The sequence below is a fragment of the Vitis vinifera genome, chromosome 8 (genome assembly GCF_030704535.1).
Source record: "Vitis vinifera cultivar Pinot Noir 40024 chromosome 8, ASM3070453v1".
In the NCBI taxonomy this organism is placed as follows: Eukaryota; Viridiplantae; Streptophyta; class Magnoliopsida; order Vitales; family Vitaceae; genus Vitis; species Vitis vinifera.
In genome coordinates this window covers 15,944,727-15,965,348 of record NC_081812.1, presented here as the reverse complement: position 1 = coordinate 15,965,348, position 20,622 = coordinate 15,944,727, and the positions used below count along the sequence as shown (strand labels likewise).

The 20,622-nt window shown below is 36.8% G+C and overlaps 3 protein-coding genes across 12 annotated transcripts; all 3 read right to left on the bottom strand.

The window, feature by feature from the left end:
- Window positions 1-414: 414 nt before the first annotated feature.
- On the bottom strand, window positions 415-7,391 carry LOC100247654 (telomere repeat-binding protein 5). Of its 10 annotated transcripts, none has more exons than XM_010655965.3 (11): window positions 7,095-7,391; window positions 6,760-6,856; window positions 5,792-5,941; window positions 4,910-5,693; window positions 4,467-4,760; window positions 4,287-4,349; window positions 4,095-4,174; window positions 2,352-2,593; window positions 1,893-2,207; window positions 1,742-1,805; window positions 415-1,001 (listed from the first exon to the last, which is right to left on the bottom strand). In XM_010655965.3, exons 3-11 carry the CDS (start codon window positions 5,870-5,872, stop codon window positions 843-845), a joined length of 2,082 nt encoding a protein of 693 aa, XP_010654267.1. In that variant the 5' UTR covers window positions 5,873-5,941; window positions 6,760-6,856; window positions 7,095-7,391; the 3' UTR covers window positions 415-842. The 10 variants fall into 10 exon arrangements, with proteins under 10 accessions (XP_010654267.1, XP_010654276.1, XP_010654272.1 ...); XM_010655974.3 differs by having other exon boundaries at window positions 415-994; XM_010655970.3 differs by having other exon boundaries at window positions 415-983.
- A 1,020-nt stretch (window positions 7,392-8,411) lies between these two features.
- On the bottom strand, window positions 8,412-11,681 carry LOC100257947 (uncharacterized). The gene is made up of 3 exons (XM_002267208.5): window positions 10,752-11,681; window positions 9,512-9,809; window positions 8,412-8,714 (listed from the first exon to the last, which is right to left on the bottom strand). The coding sequence occupies exons 1-3, from the start codon at window positions 11,397-11,399 to the stop codon at window positions 8,644-8,646; spliced, it is 1,017 nt and encodes a 338-aa protein (XP_002267244.1). The 5' UTR covers window positions 11,400-11,681; the 3' UTR covers window positions 8,412-8,643.
- Window positions 11,682-12,483: 802 nt separating this feature from the next.
- LOC100263081 (oxysterol-binding protein-related protein 3A) lies at window positions 12,484-19,857 on the bottom strand. Its single transcript, XM_010655976.3, has 10 exons — window positions 18,748-19,857; window positions 18,476-18,569; window positions 17,972-18,088; window positions 17,798-17,870; window positions 17,613-17,731; window positions 17,213-17,334; window positions 16,535-16,711; window positions 16,032-16,176; window positions 14,007-14,185; window positions 12,484-12,880 (listed from the first exon to the last, which is right to left on the bottom strand). Exons 1-10 carry the CDS (start codon window positions 18,834-18,836, stop codon window positions 12,655-12,657), a joined length of 1,341 nt encoding a protein of 446 aa, XP_010654278.1. The 5' UTR covers window positions 18,837-19,857; the 3' UTR covers window positions 12,484-12,654.
- Window positions 19,858-20,622: the final 765 nt, after the last annotated feature.

The following is a 20,622-nucleotide window of genomic DNA, read 5'->3' as shown; positions in this document are numbered from 1 at the left end:
ACTTATGTACTTGTTATTTTAAATATTTGACCATGACATTCATTGGTATGTCGGTAGGAGGAGCACGTACTACCTTTTTTTCTTTACCCTTTGTGTTTTCACGTGGGTAACCCTGTTCTTGTAGCTGCGGGGTAGTAATGGAGACCCTTTCCATGAAATGCGCTTTTGACTTGGGGAAACCCAGTAGCGCCTCATGCTTTGGACGCCCCTGCGCTGTCATGCCATGCCCACTTTCTTAAATCCACCATACTTGTGAAAAGGAAGCAACATCACCCAGATGCATATCAATCTCTGCACAATATGCGTTGTTATCATATTCTTGGATAAATTGTTCCATCTTTGGGGCACTATTTCCTCCAATAAAACTTAGGTATCCATGTATCATAATATGCTATTGGAATTTATCAAAGAAAGTAAATCAAAATATGCAGCTCCCTTCCCCACAACTGATAATATATCTCCTTCGAAATTACAAGAATAATTACATAAACAATAACATGGAAATAAATTAGAGACTAATACACTTAAACCTATTGGACTACATGTTAGTTTTCTTTGTCAGGAGTAAAGACAACAAGTTGTTGAAATTCGGCACCGGATTGAGTGATTCTGTCAGTATGCTGCTCTTCTTTGAATCAATAGGTTGTGGATCACCCAACTCCTCATGAGGAATGAAGGTGCCGGGCTATATGAGTGAAGATGAGTATGTGCATAATACATGAAAAAAATTCTTACATAATTTCTCCCTTCTTTCACCAATTTACATGATACATCATAGAGAATCCACGCTTGGGCCTTACATCTCTACCTCCCCTGTATTTTTTCACAGAGGAGGGAAAGCCTCAGACCTCTACTTTTACCTGCTGTTGAGACCAGTAGGCATGGGCAGCTAGAACCCTGTCTAGAAGCTCCTGAGGGACAGGCTCCCCCCTCCTTTGCTGAGGGGAGATTTTTGCTGTGTGCACCAATGTCTTCCATTTATCCTGCACCATTCCTGTTGACTATTACGCCAATAACATGTTAACTCATCAATGTCAACACAGCCTGTGTAATATTTAGACAGACTAAGATAGTCATTTTGCATAAAAAGGCCAGATGGCATATTCAGACCTACATGATGCTTAAAAGTCAAGAACTATATACATGGTACCATGCATATATCACTCTGGAAAACATTGCCATTTGACATAGAAAAAGGGGGGGAATGGATGGGGGTAGCATTAAGAAATAGGCATTTTACTCACCTCAAACTCCTGGGATTTGGCCCAGGTGACAAAGGGCTGGGAGTAAGGTCATGGTTGAATTTGTGATATTATTGTATATGTGCCCAACAGAAAGGAAAAGAACAATCCCTACTTGCAGCCCATAATCATAACAACCACAAATTCTTAGGACTCATTTGGATTAAGCTTCATTAAAAGCAAACAAAAATAAAATAAAAGAAAATGTTAATTCTGCATAACAGAGACTGAAGTTAATCACACGACGTCCTCTTGTGTGTCAACAATAAAAATTTCTTTCCCCCATCACAAGAAACTGTAGGTGAATCAGAGAGTCCCAAAATGAATGAATAAAACCTCATAAAGTGACAGAATTGGGGCCAAAAAATGCAATGCAGAAAATAAAGGATAGGTGAAAAGAATGTCAACAGTTTGGAGAACCCCACAAGTTAAGAAAATTCTCTCCAGCATAAAAAACAATAGGACATGACAGAAAGAGGAACTAGAAAATAAACTTTTACCTTCAAGTCCACGTAAGTTCGATGCTTTGCACCATCAAAAGCACAGAGTTTAACATCACGCCACCTGCAAATCAGCAAAACACTGACATTACAAATGCTGCAACTTTGAAATTCCACAAACCAAAGAAGAAAGCGGAACCACTGAACAGACCTGCCAGTTCCGAGATTCTCAACGGCCTGAACCAGTGCTTCTACTTCTGAAACAGAGAAAGGTCTCCTGATTCGGCGCTGTACAAACTCAGGACGCCTAGATTTCTGATGAAAGGGAACCATAGCCAGTGGCTTCAAGCTTACACTAGGGACTGCAAGCAGAGCTCTGGACTCTGGTATGGTTTTGTCAGTTGAAATGTCAGTATGAGAAGGAGCTGTATCATGGTTTCTTTGGACACACTTGCTCAAATTTGTAACAGGAGGATCTGGGGAAATTTTGGAGGTCCCTGGCCCTGAAGTGGGGGTTGTAGAAAAACTAGTAACAGAAAAACTGGTATAAGGTCATTGAATTAACACATCCACACTCCCAAATAGAGCTCGGAGAACAGAAAAGTGGGGCTCAGAGACACCAGAAGAAAAAACAAGACTCTATTTGACAAATAGCAGTTACAATATGTACCTAGTTAAATGTTGAGGTGTGCAGCCATGAAGGAAAACAGCCGGGTCTTCAGCACACAGAGATGGTGGAATTTGTGTGCATCTAGGTTCCAACATAAAACCCAAAGTACGAAGCTTGTCACCTTGAGAAATTCCACTCTGAAGTAGAGTTTTACTGTCATCTCCAACCTTCTTTCCCTGAAGAAGTATGCCAACATGTAGTCCACCTCCAAGTACAGCGGTCACTGCCTCCATAACTGTCCTCTAGAATGTTTATAAGAACCAAAAATCACCATAATGCACAACCATAGATCTAGAATGTTTATAAGGACCAAGTGAAACTACTAGTTTTCCAAAATCCGAAGAATTCCTCAAATTACTAAAGAGAATAGTCATTTGTCACTAATGGTAGTCCTAAAAATTGTAAAAGAAACCAAAGCTCCATTTTTCAACAGAAAATGAAATCAGGGATAAAGAATGCATCAATGCTCTTATACAACATAAGTAGCATTATGATTTTAATGTCAGTATGCTATAAAAATTTTAACTTTGTTTATCAACAAGGCAACAGTCCTGGATCTACTTTTTCCCAATACCAAACAAAATTTATAAGCAATACATAAAATAGGGGAGAAAAAAACACATGTCAAAGTAAGTTAGGTTAAAAAAGATTAGGCTTGTTTGTCCAGTTCAATTTTGCAACTATAAATTACAAAGAACATTTGCCTCAAAGAAAAAAAAAATGTAAATACAACCGAAGTGATGGTGATGAAGACAAGTCATAGAGGATGATAAAGATTCCTGTTTGTACTCAAATTAGATTCCTATTTGCCTTAAAATTAGGATTTCTATTCTTATTAAAGTTAGCTTCTTAATTTAGTTCCAATTTTTATCACTTTAGCTTAGTATTTTAACTAGGATTAGAATTACTATTATTTTGAGTAATGTTTAGAAAATTTGCATCTTTCTTTCTTTCCTTGTTCTCTCATAATTTCTCGTCCAATTTGTCTTTCCTCTCATCTAATTTCTTTCTTATCCCAATTTCTCTTCTATATTAAAAAGGTGCTTCCATCGTCCTACATCACAAAGACATTCACTACAAAAAGGATATAGAGCCCATTTGGTAATGATTCTGAGTAAGGCCCTTTTAGTTTGTAACTTCTTTTAGCAGCACTTCCATTAGAAATGCTTTAAATGATAAGCACTAAATGTTTGGATATAAACAAAAAAGCTGCTTTAATAATGTTTTTGGTAGATAACAAAAAAAAAAGTTATTTTTGGAAGAACCACTAAGGAAGTGACTGTCCAGGAATGACTTCTAGCGATCCTCTAGATTTTTAAGAATGATTTTCAAAAGTTTGTCAAACACATAATTTTTATAAGGAAAAGCTTCCAATCATTACAAAGTATTTCTAGCCCTCTCAAAATCACTCCCAAATGGGCTCTCATAGAGATGCATGAGCTGAGCAAAAATATTAACCAGAATACATAGAACATACCATTTAACTACCTGGTTACATCCAAAAAATAAAAATACTATCACTTTATCATCAATAACATGTTTTTTTACACTTACAATGTCCAAGATATAGACCAAAAGAGCTAAATAGCAGCTTCACTGCTACTATTTTATTTAACAAACTCCGCTTAACGTTCACGTGGATTTTTAGAAGGTATGCCTATACTTTCCTTCAACCATCCCACCTTCTAACTTTATTTTACTTTTTTGACTAAAAACAATAGGAAAGAAGAAAAAATCAAATACCTTCAGTGAACCAACAGTTGCAGTTGCAGGAATCTCCACAAACAGCTCTGGCACCCTGAAGGACTTGATGCTAAGCTTTACTGAGTAATGAAAAGAACCATGCATAAGAATCTCCCCAAAAAATAAATTAAAATAAAGAAAAGTTCAAGTAGAATCAGAATATACACATCATCTCATCAAAGGTTTTCCTACCATTACAATCCCGGGAGTGGGAAGGTGCTTGTTGGCCTGCTACTGAAGATGATGCTCCACCTGCTGCTTGTAAGAGTCAGCGTAAATTGAATTTATCCTTAAACACTAATATAAACCAAAAAAAAAAACAACAAGAAGAAGAAAAGAAAAATGGAAGCAGGAAACCTCAAGATGTTGCACCTGCACTACTGTTCTCACTCTTTTTTCCCTTATTATGGGAATTATACATGCCTGCACAGCTGAACCCTCTGTCAAATGCAGATTCTAGGTTTTGATTGTGCAACTTCCTCCTCAACCCTCTGTCAGATGTAGATTCTGGGTTTTGATCAAGCAACTTCCTTCTCAACCCTCTGTCAGATGTAGATTCTGGGTTTTGATCAAGCAACTTCCTCCTCTTAAAAGGAGAGATCCTCTGAGATCTTCGACGTGGGTAACAAGTTTTCCAGGTCCAGTAAACTGGCTTTCTTTTTCGATCTACAATCAATTGGAAGATTAAACCTTCAACTTAACCAAATAGATGATGCACAGTAGTGGAATTCAACAATCTAATTCCTGATATGAAAAATGACATGCACAAAAGGGCACAAGACCAACAATTACCAAACCATAAAATACACATTTACCAGTGTTTAAAAATCCTCCATCCTTCAGATTTGGAGTTCCTCCCCAACATCTGGAAGCTGATAATTTCCTTATTCTTTGATTTCCAATATGTCGTCTTGGTGTATAGGTTTTCATTATGGTGCCAGGTTGAGAGCACCCCGAAGAGTTTTCGTCATCATCCCCACTAACTACTTCCATATTTTCTTGACACCTAGGAGAAGGACCACAATTCATGTGATCACTAAACAAAGATGCCTTTGCATTGTTGTCTAAATGGACGGGTGCAAGAGTTGCCCTGTCCAACTCTCCTAGATCTTTTGAACTTCCTTTCTTAGGATGCGTTTTGCTAACCATGCCTCTAATTTCCTGTGGCTCTACTTCCAAATTTTTTTCAATTACACTGTCTACATTTCCTTCAAAAAATATCCCACAGCAAGGGAAATCTCCTGCTACTTTGCTGGGAGAGCTTCCACGTGCTTTTTGCCTACAGTCAACATCCAACTTATCAGAAAAGCATACATTCTCTGGCAGATCAGAATTAATCGTTGAACTTATTTTCAAGCTCAAATCATCATTTGCATGAGGAACATAAGCTAAGGTATTCTCATCACGGGGTTCCAGTTTTATCTGATGTCCTTTGTCATGGGTCTCACATTTAACAACAGTATGCTGATTTTTTCTGCTAGCATCACTGATTGAAGCAGAAGTTTCTCTTTCCTGTAATAATTTTCCAGCTAGAGAAGCCAAAACTTCAAATGCATATATCCGATCATCCTCAAGTTTCTTCTTGGAGGACCCCCTCCCCTAAAACCAGCAATAAGAATTACAGATTGGAAGAGTATTCCTTTACAAGGAAAAAAAATATTTCAATAGGCAATAAAGAAATGGAAGCATTTATTTACCCTAGGTGATCTAGAAGCCCGAGGGACCCAGGGGACCTGGTAGCCACTGAATCCATAATCTAACCTCTTCTGCAACACCATATCTCAGACATTCATAGTAAGAAGACATAAAACAGCTTTCTTGAGTTTACATATCCCAAGAGGATGAGCCTGTCAACAAACAAAGATCAGGGATGATGACCAGATTAAAGGCAATATGTATATTAAATCCCACACAATGGCATATTTGCATAAGAACGATGGCTTAAATTTTCTACCCACTCAAAATAACAGATGACTGTTTATGGAGTTAAAAACATAGCAGGAATTGGTAAACAAGCATGTCCTTATATGCATTTTTGTTTTCGAAGAAGCAAAAGCACTGGAACTAGTCAATGAATAACATTCAGGATTTGGAACTTCAGCAAGAACAACATTTTCAACATCACTTTTATAGGAAATAAACTACAGGCACAGACACCGCTGATTTTCTCAGTTTGAATTTCAAAAGCCAAACCAAATATTTTTGCATCATGCTCAAGAAAAGGATTAAAATATAGAAAACATTCAAAACCCAAGTCACATTTACAAAACCCTTGTTTTTATTTTTCCCCTTTTTTTGAACATTAAACAATGGATCAGCCTACCACCAACTCTATAGGTTTTGGTTAAAACCCTTACCACTGCGGTACATTGCATAGAATTAAGGCCTTGAGTTGGTACTAAGGCAACATTTTCAAATTCGCAGTTTGATGTTGCATGATATAATATAATAAGAAAGGAATTGGAATGGAATTAAATTGGATGAACCTCAAGTTGACAGAAAAAAAGTCCCCAAAAACCCAAAATTTGAATTTGACAGAATTCTTACTCAAAAGCAAACAAAATTTCACTAAAGAATAAAAGTGCACAAATATATAAACTCGTCTCACTAAGAGGTCCAGAAAGCAACAATAATGGGAAAAATACTTCACGACAAGGGCACTCACATTGAAATGGGCAAGTAGGAACTCTACCCTGGGCATTCACCCCATAAATGGCGAAAAATTCAAGAATAGATGAATCTAAAGCATCTGTCTTCAGACTCTGTGAATTCCGACCAAAATAATAAGAAGAAGAAGAAGAATATCTTCTCTACATACAAAACAAAAAAACAAAAAAAAAAACCTCGACGGATCATCTCAAGTATGCATAGAGGAAGAGACTAGAATGTCTCTTAAACAGAAGACAAAGAAGCGATACAATTCAAATGGAATGGAGAACAATTATGAAAAAAATTAAAAGGATGAAAATGAAAAAATGCAGGGAAATTAAAGAAATGAACCTGCAGGAGTGGTGAAAATTTTTGTTGGGGGAGAATTGTCAAATATAATTCATCCCAGCGTGCATGTGTTTGAAGAAAGAGTGTCAAGGAAAGCAAACATGACAAATGAAAAGACAGAGCAGCATGTCATCTGATCATCAAAACCCCCCACCCGAAAGACCACCCTCTTTCTCTCCCTCTTCTCTCTCATTCTCCCTTAAACCTCCCCTCCACCCAACAAGTCTTATACCTTTGAGGCTTTTGACCCATCTGTTATAACTGGACCAACCGGTAATATTACAGTAGTTTACCCGCTGCAGCCGGTCACCCCCAAACTACTTGGACCACTTCCTCCGTTTGGGGTCTCTCCCTCTCACTTCCTTCTTCGCCACGTGGAACCCTCGTTATTACCCCCATGTGGTTTTATCTTATCTGTTTTCTCAACCTGTGTCTGCGAAAGTACAATTCAGGGCAGCCACGGAGGGTATTTGAGTTACTTCGTCTGAAAATACTGAAGGGTGGAAAGGTCACAAACCAATAAAATGAGTCGATTCAGAATGTAAACTAAATGAAGAGGTAGTTTAACTATGAGCTATATATACAACTTCATTCGCATTGTCAGTGTAATTGGATTTGATTTTTGGTATGAAAAATGAGGAATTATGAAGAGTCATAAATTAATGAATTAATTAATAAATTTATAAATTTATTAAGTGAAGAATAACTCATTTTTATCATAAATATCCTTCAATATTTTAATTATTTATATATAAATTTCTTTAAAAATAATAATAAAATTTTTATTAAAAATAGGTATTTTTAAAATTAACGGAAAAAATAAAGGATTAAATTTGCGACTGAGGGATTATTTCTCCCCTTCCAATCAAGTAACCCTAAATTAATATTTTGGGAAATAAAAAAAATGAGCGTTGCAGGGTTAAATTCAGAAAAAGAGGAGTGTCACGAGGCAGAGAGTTGAAGAGGTGGGAAAGGGAGGAGCAGGCATGAACATAGGGATAAAGGCCGATGAAAGCGGTTAATTTGAAGGCGTCAAAAGAGGGAGGACTGAGAACAGGACAGGACCCAGGAAGGCGACCCCCAGGTGGCAGGTGGCAGGTGGCAGATGAGAAGTGCAAAGCCGTTAACCCGTCATAAGGCGTTTGTTTTGTCTAGGAAGTCGGTTTGCCAGTAACACTCTAAACCACCTTCCCCTTCCCACACCTGTACTCCTCTCCTCATTTCCATTCTTCCATTCATAACAATTTCACGAACGGTTTGTCAAAGCCAATTGATGGAAGTTTTCATACATAAATACAGGAAATTTGGCGAGTAGAGTGATGAAGTCATAATCAACCATAATCTTTAATAAAGTACGGCCGTAAATCAAATGATGCACTTTTATATAACCTAGAAATCACATATGAACACAACTTCAGAATGTCAAAATTGAACTGTTGACCCAACTGGGCCAAAGCGGTGAGTTTCTCAGCAACCCCTAGAGACACGTGCACAACAGCTGACTGCAATAAGCTTATGCGGGAGCTTCCTCCATCAGCATTACATGGATATATCATGAACCTTCCATCACTGCATCCTGCTCTTTTTTTGGGGCATTGCTCACAACCTGTGGCCCTTTGAAAGCTGAGGGGGAAGGGGACAAAAAAAATAGCAAAATTTAATCACATTTATAGAGGACAGTGGAGCAAGATTAGTTGAGATGAAGACCACATCCACAAGTGAAGCTCAATAGTGATGATGCAAACAAAAATATAAAGCAATGAAAATTGAAAGACAAAGCAAATTTCTATAATGCAGCTCTTTGTAACATTAAATCAGAGAGTTGGTGGTGTTTCCCTAAAACCTTAACTATGCAATTATGCATTTCCTAATTTTAACTTTCATTCATCCTAATAAAAGAGACTTCAATCTATACCAGCCCACCAAAGCCCACTAACATATTGTTGCATATCAACTAGGGGAGTTCTGGTGTTCAGGTCTTAAGAATCCAGTAGGAGCTTAACAGGTCTGATTTGGGTATATAAACCAGGTTGAAGGCCACATGTTACACACACATACACATGCACACCTATATAAGAATACAGGCCCATGCATACATATTCCAACCCAATCAGGCCAACAACATCCAAAAGATGGATTTTAATGAAAATCCCATATCAACAAATTCAAAGAGTGAAGACAAAATATTTCCATCATTTTCAAAAATGTATGTGCCCCTGACAAGCATATGTATGAAATGAAAAACCCACATCCAATAATAGCCACAACTAATTCATCAAGACACAGCAAGACCCCAACCAAAAGAAAAAAAACAGCTAACTCAACAATTACATCGATCAGAAAAGAAGTCAAATGATGGAACAACATGCATTGAGGTGTACTAAGAAGAAAATTTTAAATCAAGCAAACACCACACTCACATTTTAGGGAGGATCCAGCAAGACAAGTCAGCCTTGATTTCGTATTAGCCTCTGCTAGTGGATTCGGCTTCTCCCTGTTGGCCATGCGAATATCCCAAACACGAATAACCCCGTCTGATGATGCAGATGCCACCATGTACGGATCATCATCAGCAGTGCCACTATCATTCCTAGACAGCACAACAATACCTTTCACACGGGCTGAATGTGCATCCTCGATACAGTATGCAACCTTCCCACTAGCTGTGTCCCATGCAGTAATATTCCGGTCCTCACCACCAGTAAATAGAAGTCCATTCTGTCATCATTCAAGATCAATAGTAAGAATAAAATTACAAAAGAAACCAAAAGTTTGGATAGCTTGGCATCTGTCCGCCTAGGAAGAAACAAGGGTGCCTTATGCTCGTATCGATTTATAATTCAAACAAGCAAAAAATTCATTAGGATTAATCTTTTACATGCCATAGGTTTGGGCTTAACTACTTGGCCCTTCTCAGACTTTGTTGATATATGAGGATTGGTTAGCTTGTTAATGCTAAAGGTTGGTTAGTTTCTTTTCTGTTGTGTGTACACAGGTTGGACCCCCTTTTTGTTAGGTGCTTGATCAAATACAATTATCCTCAAAAAATTGCATATATCTTTCCACATGGAAATAAATCCCATAAGAAACCTTTTCACTTACATCAAACAATTCCCATTAAATACTCTGGTGTCAAAGATTCATACATCCATCCATTTTTTTGATAAGGTAAGTTCATCATTTTCAACATAAAAAGTTCACTGTCCAAATGGCAGCACATCTCAGAATTATATTATGTACAAAAAGAACACTTAATCCTGTAGGCAATGCTTAGTGTTATATGATAATTGAATCCATTGAGTTCAAACTTCCATCCCCAAAAATAGCCTGTTAAGCATCCTTCATAAGACATGTAAGTGAAAAAAAAAAAAAAACATCTTTTCTTCAAGTGAGTTGCCCAAAAACATCAAAGTTAATAAGAACCAAATAAATCTTGGAAAAAAAAAAGGTTATATTTTCATGCTCTGTTGTGATTGTCACTTATTCATGATAAGACAAAAGAAAACTTTCAAGCTTGCCAGAACTACTTCATACCCAACCCAATAAAACGTTGAAATTACAGGTTCCTTTTCCGAAGTATTCAAACAGCAACAACGTATGCATTGTCAGTCAAAACACCCAAAATTAAAACCAACTAGTGGGCAAAGAAAACGAACTAACCGAGCCAGGTGCTGCACAAAGAACCCGTTTCGGGTTCTCCATTTCGAAGACCAATTTCGCATCCTCTGCCTCATGAACACACACCTTCTCCTCCATAACCATATAGAACTTGTCACCGCTCAAATCAAATTTCACCAAACTCGCCTCCTTACCCAATCTGCAGTAAAAACTCCTCCTCCCTCTCACGAGATTCAACATGGCCAAGCACGAGTCCCTCCCCACAGTCAAGGCTAACTTGCCCGAGGGGTGGATGGAGAGGTCGTTCACCCCCTTCTTGTGGGCGGCGATGGTCTTGAGGTGGACGAAGGGGTCGGCGTCGTAGATGCAAACGGAGCCGTCATCGGAGGCGGACAGGAGGTTGCGGGGAAAGGAGAGAGAGGAGGGAGAAAAGAAGGAGAGGGAGGTGACAGCGCCAGAGTGATCGGTTAGGGTTCCGATCTCGGAGCAGGAGGAGAGGTCGTAGACCTTAACGGAGTCATCAGTGCCGCCGGAGGCCGCAACGGGTCCAGCAACAGCAACAGACTTGATGGGGGAGAGGTGGGAGGGGTAGGAGAAGAGTGGGGTTAAGGTTAGGGTTTGGGATTTCTTTAGGCTTTTGAGTTTGAATCCCCATATGAATTTCTCATATGACCCTGCTACAATACTCATCTTGCCCCCCTCTCAAGTCAGCGTGTTAATCCCTTGATGAAGAGGAAGAAGATTCAGAAACCCCAAAAACAGGAGAGAAAGGGTTCTAGTGGGGTTTAGGGAGAGGTGTAGGGTGATTGGTGGACGGAGAAAGGGTGTTGCAGGGCAAAATCTTGAATTGGGCCCGGATCGGCCCAATTTTGAGGCTGAAGCACTTAGCCCAGTCCATTCGATGAAAATTTCCCTCTGAAACGTCACCGTTTCAATGGTGAAATTAAGTTAGAAAGATTGAATAGGTATGGTTATACAATGAAGTTCAACTCCCCAAGATATTTCATATTCTTTTGGTGGATTTGATAGATCGTGCATCATGGAGGATCCATCATGACTAAAGATGAATTTCTTTTATCAAAATGTTGTTAGATTTAGATGTACTAACCGCATGAAAATATTTGTAAAAGCATCTAATGATTCAAAAACCCATTCAATTTGTTTTTAAATTGAGTTAATCTCTTCCAAAAAAAATAGGAGAAAAGCAAAGCAAAGCAAAGTTAATACCCGACCCCGTCACAAGTTTTTTTTTTTAAAAAAGTCAAATCTACCCCTAACCTATTTATTTCCCAATAGGAGAATGACAAGGCGGGTACCCAAAAAAACCGGGTTCCCAATTCACTACTTACCCAAGATTGTTTTAACTTGTTTTCACAATTAACAGCTCCATACTACACAATGGCATGCTTTGGCAATTCCAACATAAGCTACAACAATTTGGCGAAATTCATGTTGTTTTCTTTATCCAACTTCATAACTAGGCAAACGAAAATTTGCCCCTCTTCAAACAGGAAGGTCCATTCATAACTCATCTCAAACTGTAACATGGCCTCTTCATGACACATCTACAACTTCCATTAATTAAAACCTTTTTACAAGAATACTTCTAGAGACTAAAATTTCTGAAGTCTGAAATTACGATATGTCTGAAAATTTTACATTCTAAAGTCTACCTCTCAACTCAACTCCTGTGCAAATAGTATATTGTCATTTTGCCATGTATGATTTAGGTCTATGTATTTCTTCCTCCTATAATGGTGATCAAAGGATCAAATTAAATTTTAACTCCAATACTGGATCTGATAAAAGCAATAAAAGGGCAAAAATTTGTGTACATAAAATTATATGTAAAGCTAACAAAATAACAGAGTACAATGCCACAATGATTAAGAGAAAGCATATAAATGTATAAACATATGTGATATGCCTTATTCAGAAACCGAATTTACTGCCAGGGGTTGAACTCTGTTGAGCTGACATCGACTTCTTCAATGCTGTCTGAGCTATCTACAGAAGCTCGATATTCAGAGTATTTTCCATTGTAGCGACATACTTCCAAGTCACCCCAAGGCGTTGGAGAAATCTCACTGGTTATGTCAAACCATCTAGGAGTAAATTGATGGCCTTGAGCCTCTCGGTTTCTCTTTTCAGCTCTCTGCTTCTCCTCCAGTCTAGAATCACAAGGCAGATATGTTAAAAGTCATTATCTATCTCCCCAGTTGCATGATACAAAAGGCACTTGATATGATACATAATAAATTCAACTCAACGACAAAGACATCATGGATGCCATTTCCTGAAAGAAAACCCAAGCTTTGGGCAGTTATGTCTTTAAGCAAGCTGATATTATTTCTATTTTATGGTTACTAGAACTTGTTTCCCAGATTCAAATTGTATGACATTTTTGTAATCTTAGGGGGGACAGTTATGTCTTAAAAAAATCAATTCAGAGTTGTTTGTGTAAAGCAGCATTTGTAGTCTGTCCTTTTCAACTAGATCATTCTCATAATGAGGTTAGGATAGGCACAACCAAATTTTTATGCATAGATGAAAATCTGAGCTTCCCATATAAAAAAAAAAGAGATTGGACTGGTCATGACTTACCAAACCTTTAGGAAAATCAAATCTACTTGGATACCTACATCCCTCACCCAGCTATTAAATTCAGTAGCACATAAAAAAAAGGCTGAAAGACATCAGGTTAGGTGCACCAGCAGAAGAAAATCAAAGATCACACGATATGCAAAAATACTAGAAAGGACTAGCAAGTTTCAGTCTGTCCATACACCTAGGCCAGACACCAGCAGAGAATAAAATCTGAAGTAGTCAATGAATCATTGACAGCATAGGGAGAAAACAGATGTCCTTAAATACGATGGACATTATTCAAAATATTAGAAACATTGACAGCATTAGGGGAAAGCAGATGTGATTGAATATTGTGGATGTTGGTTCAAAATGTTAGAAAACTTCACATTTCACGGGATGAAAACTAGGCATGTTTTGAGGGAAGCAAACAGAGCTATTTATGCTAAAGTTAATGTAGGTGAAACAATTGATAACAGCACCCAAAAATGCACCATGCATCATGAATGTGGCACAAGCCATGATAGATCCTTCACATTCACTAGTCCTAATCTTCATGTCACCAATTATGAATTGTACTCCACACAAACACACACATGCATATGCATATACATATATATGTATATGTATACGTATATGTGTGTGTGTGTGTGTGTGTGTGCGTGTGTGTGTGTGTGTGTATAGAGAGAGAGAGAGAGAGAGAGAAGAAACCTGCTCTTTTCAGAACTAGATTTGGATAGATCACCCTTCTCAAGTGCATATCTATCAGGACGCAAACGAGAATCTGATGCCAACAACTTCCTGGGAGCAGTTTCAAAGCTGTTTATCTTGTGTGCAAAATATGTGAACTGGAATTTATCATTTTCCGGAACATCAGCAACTTTCCAAACCTGAAGGATGGCCAAAACAGAATAAGTTCCAATCAGTTTAGTTTATATTGGAATTATCAGATGCCTGGATTAAAACTGCAAGGCATTATAAAGCTAGAAATCATAATCATCTTGCAGGTCTTCTTACATAGTGGCATCATAAAATGTTCATGTTCTAAATCCTAACCCCTGAGGAAATTATTCTATTTGCATCAATGTAAAGAGTACAAGGTTCTTGAAGGGATATAGGTCCTACAACATGCCAGAAAGTTAAAACTAATAATGATTTGCCCCAATTAAGAATAATGGCATGGATGAAAGGATATCTCGTGAGTTCTGGAAATTTAAGTTATTCATTGCTTTAGGGCAATAGATTTTCATATTAGACCAGGCGAGAAGTAATTGTTTTTATGCATAGAGAATACTTTTTAAAGGCTTTACAACATGCATTAACTCTTGATGCAAGATCTAAATTTTGTTTCATGGTTCCCATGCCAGGTTCATATAGACAACATTTTCAAATGTAAAGAGGCAATAGGAGCCTCTCCATGTCCTCCAAAAAAATGGTAAATGTAAGAAATGCAACATAAGCATCATCTTCCAACCAAATTTTTCAACATGAATTTTCTGTAAAAAATTCAATTCTTCTGCCAACGAGGGGAATCCATGCTGAATTTCTTTAAAGGAGTAAAATGATATCCCATTGCCAGGGATGTCTAATTCATAAAAATTCTAGTCATTTGGATGTCCTAAGGTCCTATAAGAGATAAAAATTAATAAATAAAATAAAATAAAATAAAAAACTCCTATCTCATTTTCATAGATAGCTTGAGGAGGGATTATGGTGTGCACACCTATTGTTTGTTTCTTTTTTCTCGTTCTTAAGTCTCAATGCCTTGACCATGCTTTGTACACTCCTGTGTACATTTGTTTTTCCTGTCTCATTGGCAGCATTTGTTATATAAGTTGCCTATCAACACACACATAGGGGTGGCAAAGTTTGATACGATTCGCCTACATAACTCGCTTTCGCAGGTTTGGGTTGAGTATAATTGGGTTTGGGTCAAATTTGGGTCAACTTGCATAACACAAATTTGACCCAAATTAACCTATTTAATAATTCCGTTGATTGACCTGATTATAACTTTAAACTATTTAACATATATTTGACTCATTTTAAATTTTTTTTTAAATAAATAGGTCAATTGAGTCATAACATATTTGGTTGAGACATTAATCATATAAACTTATACAAGACCTAACTCAACCTAATTATTAAATAAGAGGACTTGATTATTAAATAGGTTAAATGGGTTACACGACTTATTACCTGTTTAATAACTTGGTAGTATTTAGGTTTATGTTTTTGACACGATTATCATTCGTGTTGGGTTTAGGTTGACTTATGTAATAGAATACCTAAGCTTTGACACAACACAAACACGACCCATCAACACAAATTGCCACCCCTACACATACACACGCATTGCCACCCCTACACACACACACATATATTTACATATGAAATTATAGGTGCAAACCAAATTCCCTAAAATCAATAAGCAATGTAAAATGAAATTTTAATTTTGTAAACATTGCTCAAAGATCACTGATCCTTTTTCATTCTTCATTTCAAAGACAAGATGACACAGATTTGCTGAAACCCTGTTTTAATCCTTCATAACAGAAAGGAGAAGCCAAAGATGCCTATGTCTCTATAAAACTACGGGAGCTTTGAAAGTGAAAAATAGTTTCTGCATTCTTGTCAAGAAATAATGCACTGAAAGGTGTGTGCTATATATCAAAACCAGGGGCCCATATCAGCAGCTAAAAAGATGCAATAGCCATGATGAATGCAAAGACTAACCTCCTTTTGTTCACTGCCAGGAAGGGGCTCTCCTTCCAAGTCACAAGGTTGATAATTCATTGACTCATTCCATTTCCCAGTTATCAAAATTTTGGGTTCCTCAGCAGCATTATATACATATCCATCCACTTCATAACGACCAGCTCTGCAGTAAAATACCAATGCATACATAAGCTTAAGTAGAATATATATATATATATATTGAAACTATATACAGGCAACAGATACTGAAAGAAAAGTCAACAAGATATCTCTTGGCAAAGAAGAACTTCTTGACAATAATTTCTTAGGACCATCGTCCCATAACCCCATCATTAGTCCTATGAGGTTGGCAGGTGGGTAGTTTAGACATGACAAATAAGGCTCATTTCTACATCTAATGCCTTGTTTAAACGACCAAAATGCCACAAAAAAGATTGTGCCCATCAGGAATGAAAGGCATGTAATTTGCTCATGCACTAGCCACAGCAATTAACACCACCAAAAATAAAAGAAGCCCATACCCGAACCAGCCACATGGTTGAAAATATAATACGACTTTGTCCCCAGTGGTCAAGTTTGTCATGATCATCTCCCCTGGTGAATCAACCCAAGTACGTCCAAATATGAGGTTGTTAACTTTTGTAGCAGGGGGCACCAAATCTAGGACTACACCATCTCTTTTGAGCGTCACACGTGTCCTGCATATGGATTCATTAAAAAGGAAATAAGACAGCACGTAGTTTCTAAAATTGTCTATGAACTAAAACAATAAGAGAACAAGCAACAAACTGAGATCCGAGTCATAGAACCAGCTACCAAGTATGGTATGTCAAAGCACTCAAAAAGCTATTTCCTAGCGAAAAGTAGAAATAGAAGTTATTAAAAGGTTTTTTAAAGCTACTATTTCACACAACAAGATCCACATTTTCAGCTTCATGGCAATTAAAAACTGGGAAAACCTTTCGAGTTCTAAATAAAGTATGAACATGGATACCATCTCTGACTGCATGAAAAGTGCATAATGTGCAAATTAGCTAGCCTATTAGCTTATTACTGTCAGCCCTTTGATTGCTTACTTCGCTATCCCTCAAAAATTAGAAGCATATGTTCCCATGTGAATCTCAGCAATCACTTGAGTTTGGTGAGGAAACAAAATGAAGCCATTTAAACTGACAAACCAAGATAAATAAATGTTTTACCTTCCGAGAGGATAAACGTCAAGCGAGTTTCCTAAAAATTTGGTCTTCAACTTTGATGTGATATCATAAGCGAAATGCTCATTTTCAGCATGTGCAGCACTGATTGGAGGGTGATGACTAATCTGAAAGGAGCAGGAATTTGTGAAGGATTGCAGAATTAGGTACTACTATGTAGAAGTGTGATTGGATACTGAAAAATCATACAGATATACTGGATATTACAGTTCCAAAGGCTGATTGTATAAGTACCACTTAAAATTTAAATTAAACTAATATGAAATGCAACTGGAGAAAGAATAGTTGCTTCTCAATTACAGTCAAAAGCATCATCAAAAGGGACAAGGAAGAACAGAAAAAAAAAAATAAGACCCAAATGAAAACAAGGTCCTTAAAAGCTCACCTGCTCTGCTATAAATTTAATGCCACCATGATTGGTCAATTCATAAGTCTCACCAAGAATTGGATTAAAAGGCTTCCAGGTACGTTGACAGGCGTAATACATTGATATAGCCCATGATGCTGCAACAGACAAGTGTGAGGTCCAGAACGGATAATTCAATAGAGAGATAGAAGGGGAACGCTTACAAGTATACACCAATCGCAGGTAGGGATCCTCGCATTCATCTGCCAGGTCTAACAAGTGGGAGTATTCCATCAACTGTAACAGGTATCATACAGTTAGTAACATTCAATCAGCTGAACTGCCTTGAGCAGCCCTAACATTACTGCAATACAGTTTAAACACAAAAATGAAAAAACCTCTGCCATTCTCTGCAGTATAGTCAACGGCTCAAAAATCATAACAGGAAGTGTCACCATTGATGTGACATCAGAGCCTATATACTTGTGCATCATCTTCCAGTAACTGTCCCGGTCCTGGAAAAAAAAAATTAACCCAAAAAATGAGCATCAATAACCATATGTAAAAATATACAGAGAAGCCTTCTTTTCTTTTTCCCCCAATTTATCACTCCATCACACTGCACAAGCTCCTTCGGGTAGTTAAGTTTTAACTAAGGGAATAAATCAATAAACTTTTACAGGTTAAATTCGTCTTCCAACATTTCAGAAAGAAGATGCATCAAAATAGAAATTTCCATCATAGGTCTTGGTAGCATCACCAAAACCCTAAAGGCTGAATTTTAGGAACAATTTGCATGATTGAATTTGGTAAAATTTTGTTTAACTATATAAATATATTAGTATAAGGGTAAAAGATCATATTAGAAATGACAGAAAAGAGGTGGGTAAAGAGAAATGCACCTCCTGTCTCCACCTTCCTCTCTGGGCTTCCGCTTCAGCATCTTCAGTGCCTCCTTCGGGGTTTACTACTTCCAGCCCTTCGTAACCCATCAAACTGAACAAGAAAAACACCATGGAACCCATTAACAATTTGTTCAGCAGCACATAATTCGACAAATCAGGCATACAAAACAAATTTTTCCTCAGGAAACATCACCACTAATTTCAACAGTGAATGAAGTTAGAACGATTAGAAAGGTATGGAAATCAAAAGCAGACCCAAACCGTCGTACCCATTGACAACATTGCCCAAATTCGCAAAGCTCGAAACGATGGAGGCCAAGAATCCACCGCCTTGCTTCTTATCATCCTTGGGAGCCATCTCAGACACTCTAGCTTCTCAGGAAAACTATTGAACAAATTAAAAGGTCGGAAATCGCAGAGATGGGCGTTGATGGAAGAATTGAAGACGATGATCGAGTGGGAAAGGAATGATTTAGAAATCTTTATAGGCAGAAGAGCAGCAAGGCTGGAGGCTGGTTGGCGCTCCTCTCGTTTGAAGACAATTTCTGATGATATTCGATATTTCTTTTGATTGGATTCATAGATCCACGCCACGCGTCTGCCGGAGGCAGTGGAATATTAGTAATCTGCGTAGCACTCAACAAATTCTATTTCAATTGTTTTCAATTTTGAATTATCATGAGTTTGGTTTTGGGTCAACTCTTTTTTTTTTTTCTTAAATCATTTTCTGTTTAAAAGAAAAAAGAAAAAAACCCAATGGATTATATATATTTTTAAAAATAATAATTTAAATTTCAAAAAAAATTAAAATATATAAGGTAATTTCATATGTTCTATCATCTTAAATGGAAAAATCCTTCCTATCTTCAAATTATAATTATAATTTTACGCATCATATTAATTCAATATTACTTTTTAAAACATCTTATCTATATTTATTCATCTATTTTATTCTCTTTATTTTCTTAAAAATTATTTTTCATGTTTTTTTTAACTAAAATAAATTCTTTACTATTTTTCATGATTTTCCTTTTTTTTTATGTCTCTTGAAAAATGAAACTCCAATTTTTTATATTTTCTATTTGATAAATATTCTTGTTGAAACGTCACGCGCGGAAAAGGCGCGGTGGGAGGAGAAATCCTCCTGGTTCATGAGAACAGGCGGAGAAAACACCCTTTACAGCGGCTTTGAATGGTCATTGAATTGAAAAAGGGAAAAAGCAAAACGGAGGAGAAGAAATTCTATTTCCATATGCAATCTACTACTTCCACACCATTCTTCAAACTAAGATCTAGAAGATGCTGGTCCAAATAATCTCCAAAACGGTCTCCGAGAAGAAATTGGAAAATCAGAATGAAAGGTTGACGGAGAAGAGTCAAGAACGATTGCTTCCACGCGTTGTGTTAGAACTTAGAACTTAGAACGATAGAATAGATTTGATAGGAGCTTAGAAAGCGTTCTAATTTTGGGATAATGTTTAGGAGGGACAAAATTTTCTTATAATTGTAAAAGTAATCTCTCTCTTTTAATAGTCTCAAAAGTAACCTATTTAAGACAAGAATACCCTTGGTCCGATCCATTTTCCCTTCTATTATTACTTTCCCCCATTTACCTTTTTTTATTCTTGTTTAACACATTTTCTCCGATTAGATCTATAAATATTTTATTCATATTTGTCGTGATGTTCATGAATGATTCAAAATATTACAAAGAGCTAGATCCATGCTACAAGTTGTTTCAGGGCTTTCTTTATTTTTTTAATATTATATTTCCTTGGATTAGTACTTTGACTCATATATCAAAAGTTTAATATAAAATTCAAAGGAGATCGATTCTTTCAAATTTAAATTAAAAAGTGTACTTTTTTTAACACATTTTTCCTTCAACTATTATTTCAACCCAATTTCTTTGATTAGTCCAATTTTTCTTTTTTTTTAGCATGTTTTTTTTCAAATTTTACATAGATTCTCTTCAAAAATTTTCAATTTAAAGTGTTTAAAGTTATAATTGGATAAATAGTATATGTTTATTTTTTTCATATATTTTTCTTTTATTTTCTTATTTATTGAATATTTTCAAACCTTTAACGATATGTAATAAATATTTAAATAAGTTTGAAATTGTTTTAATTTTTTAATATCAT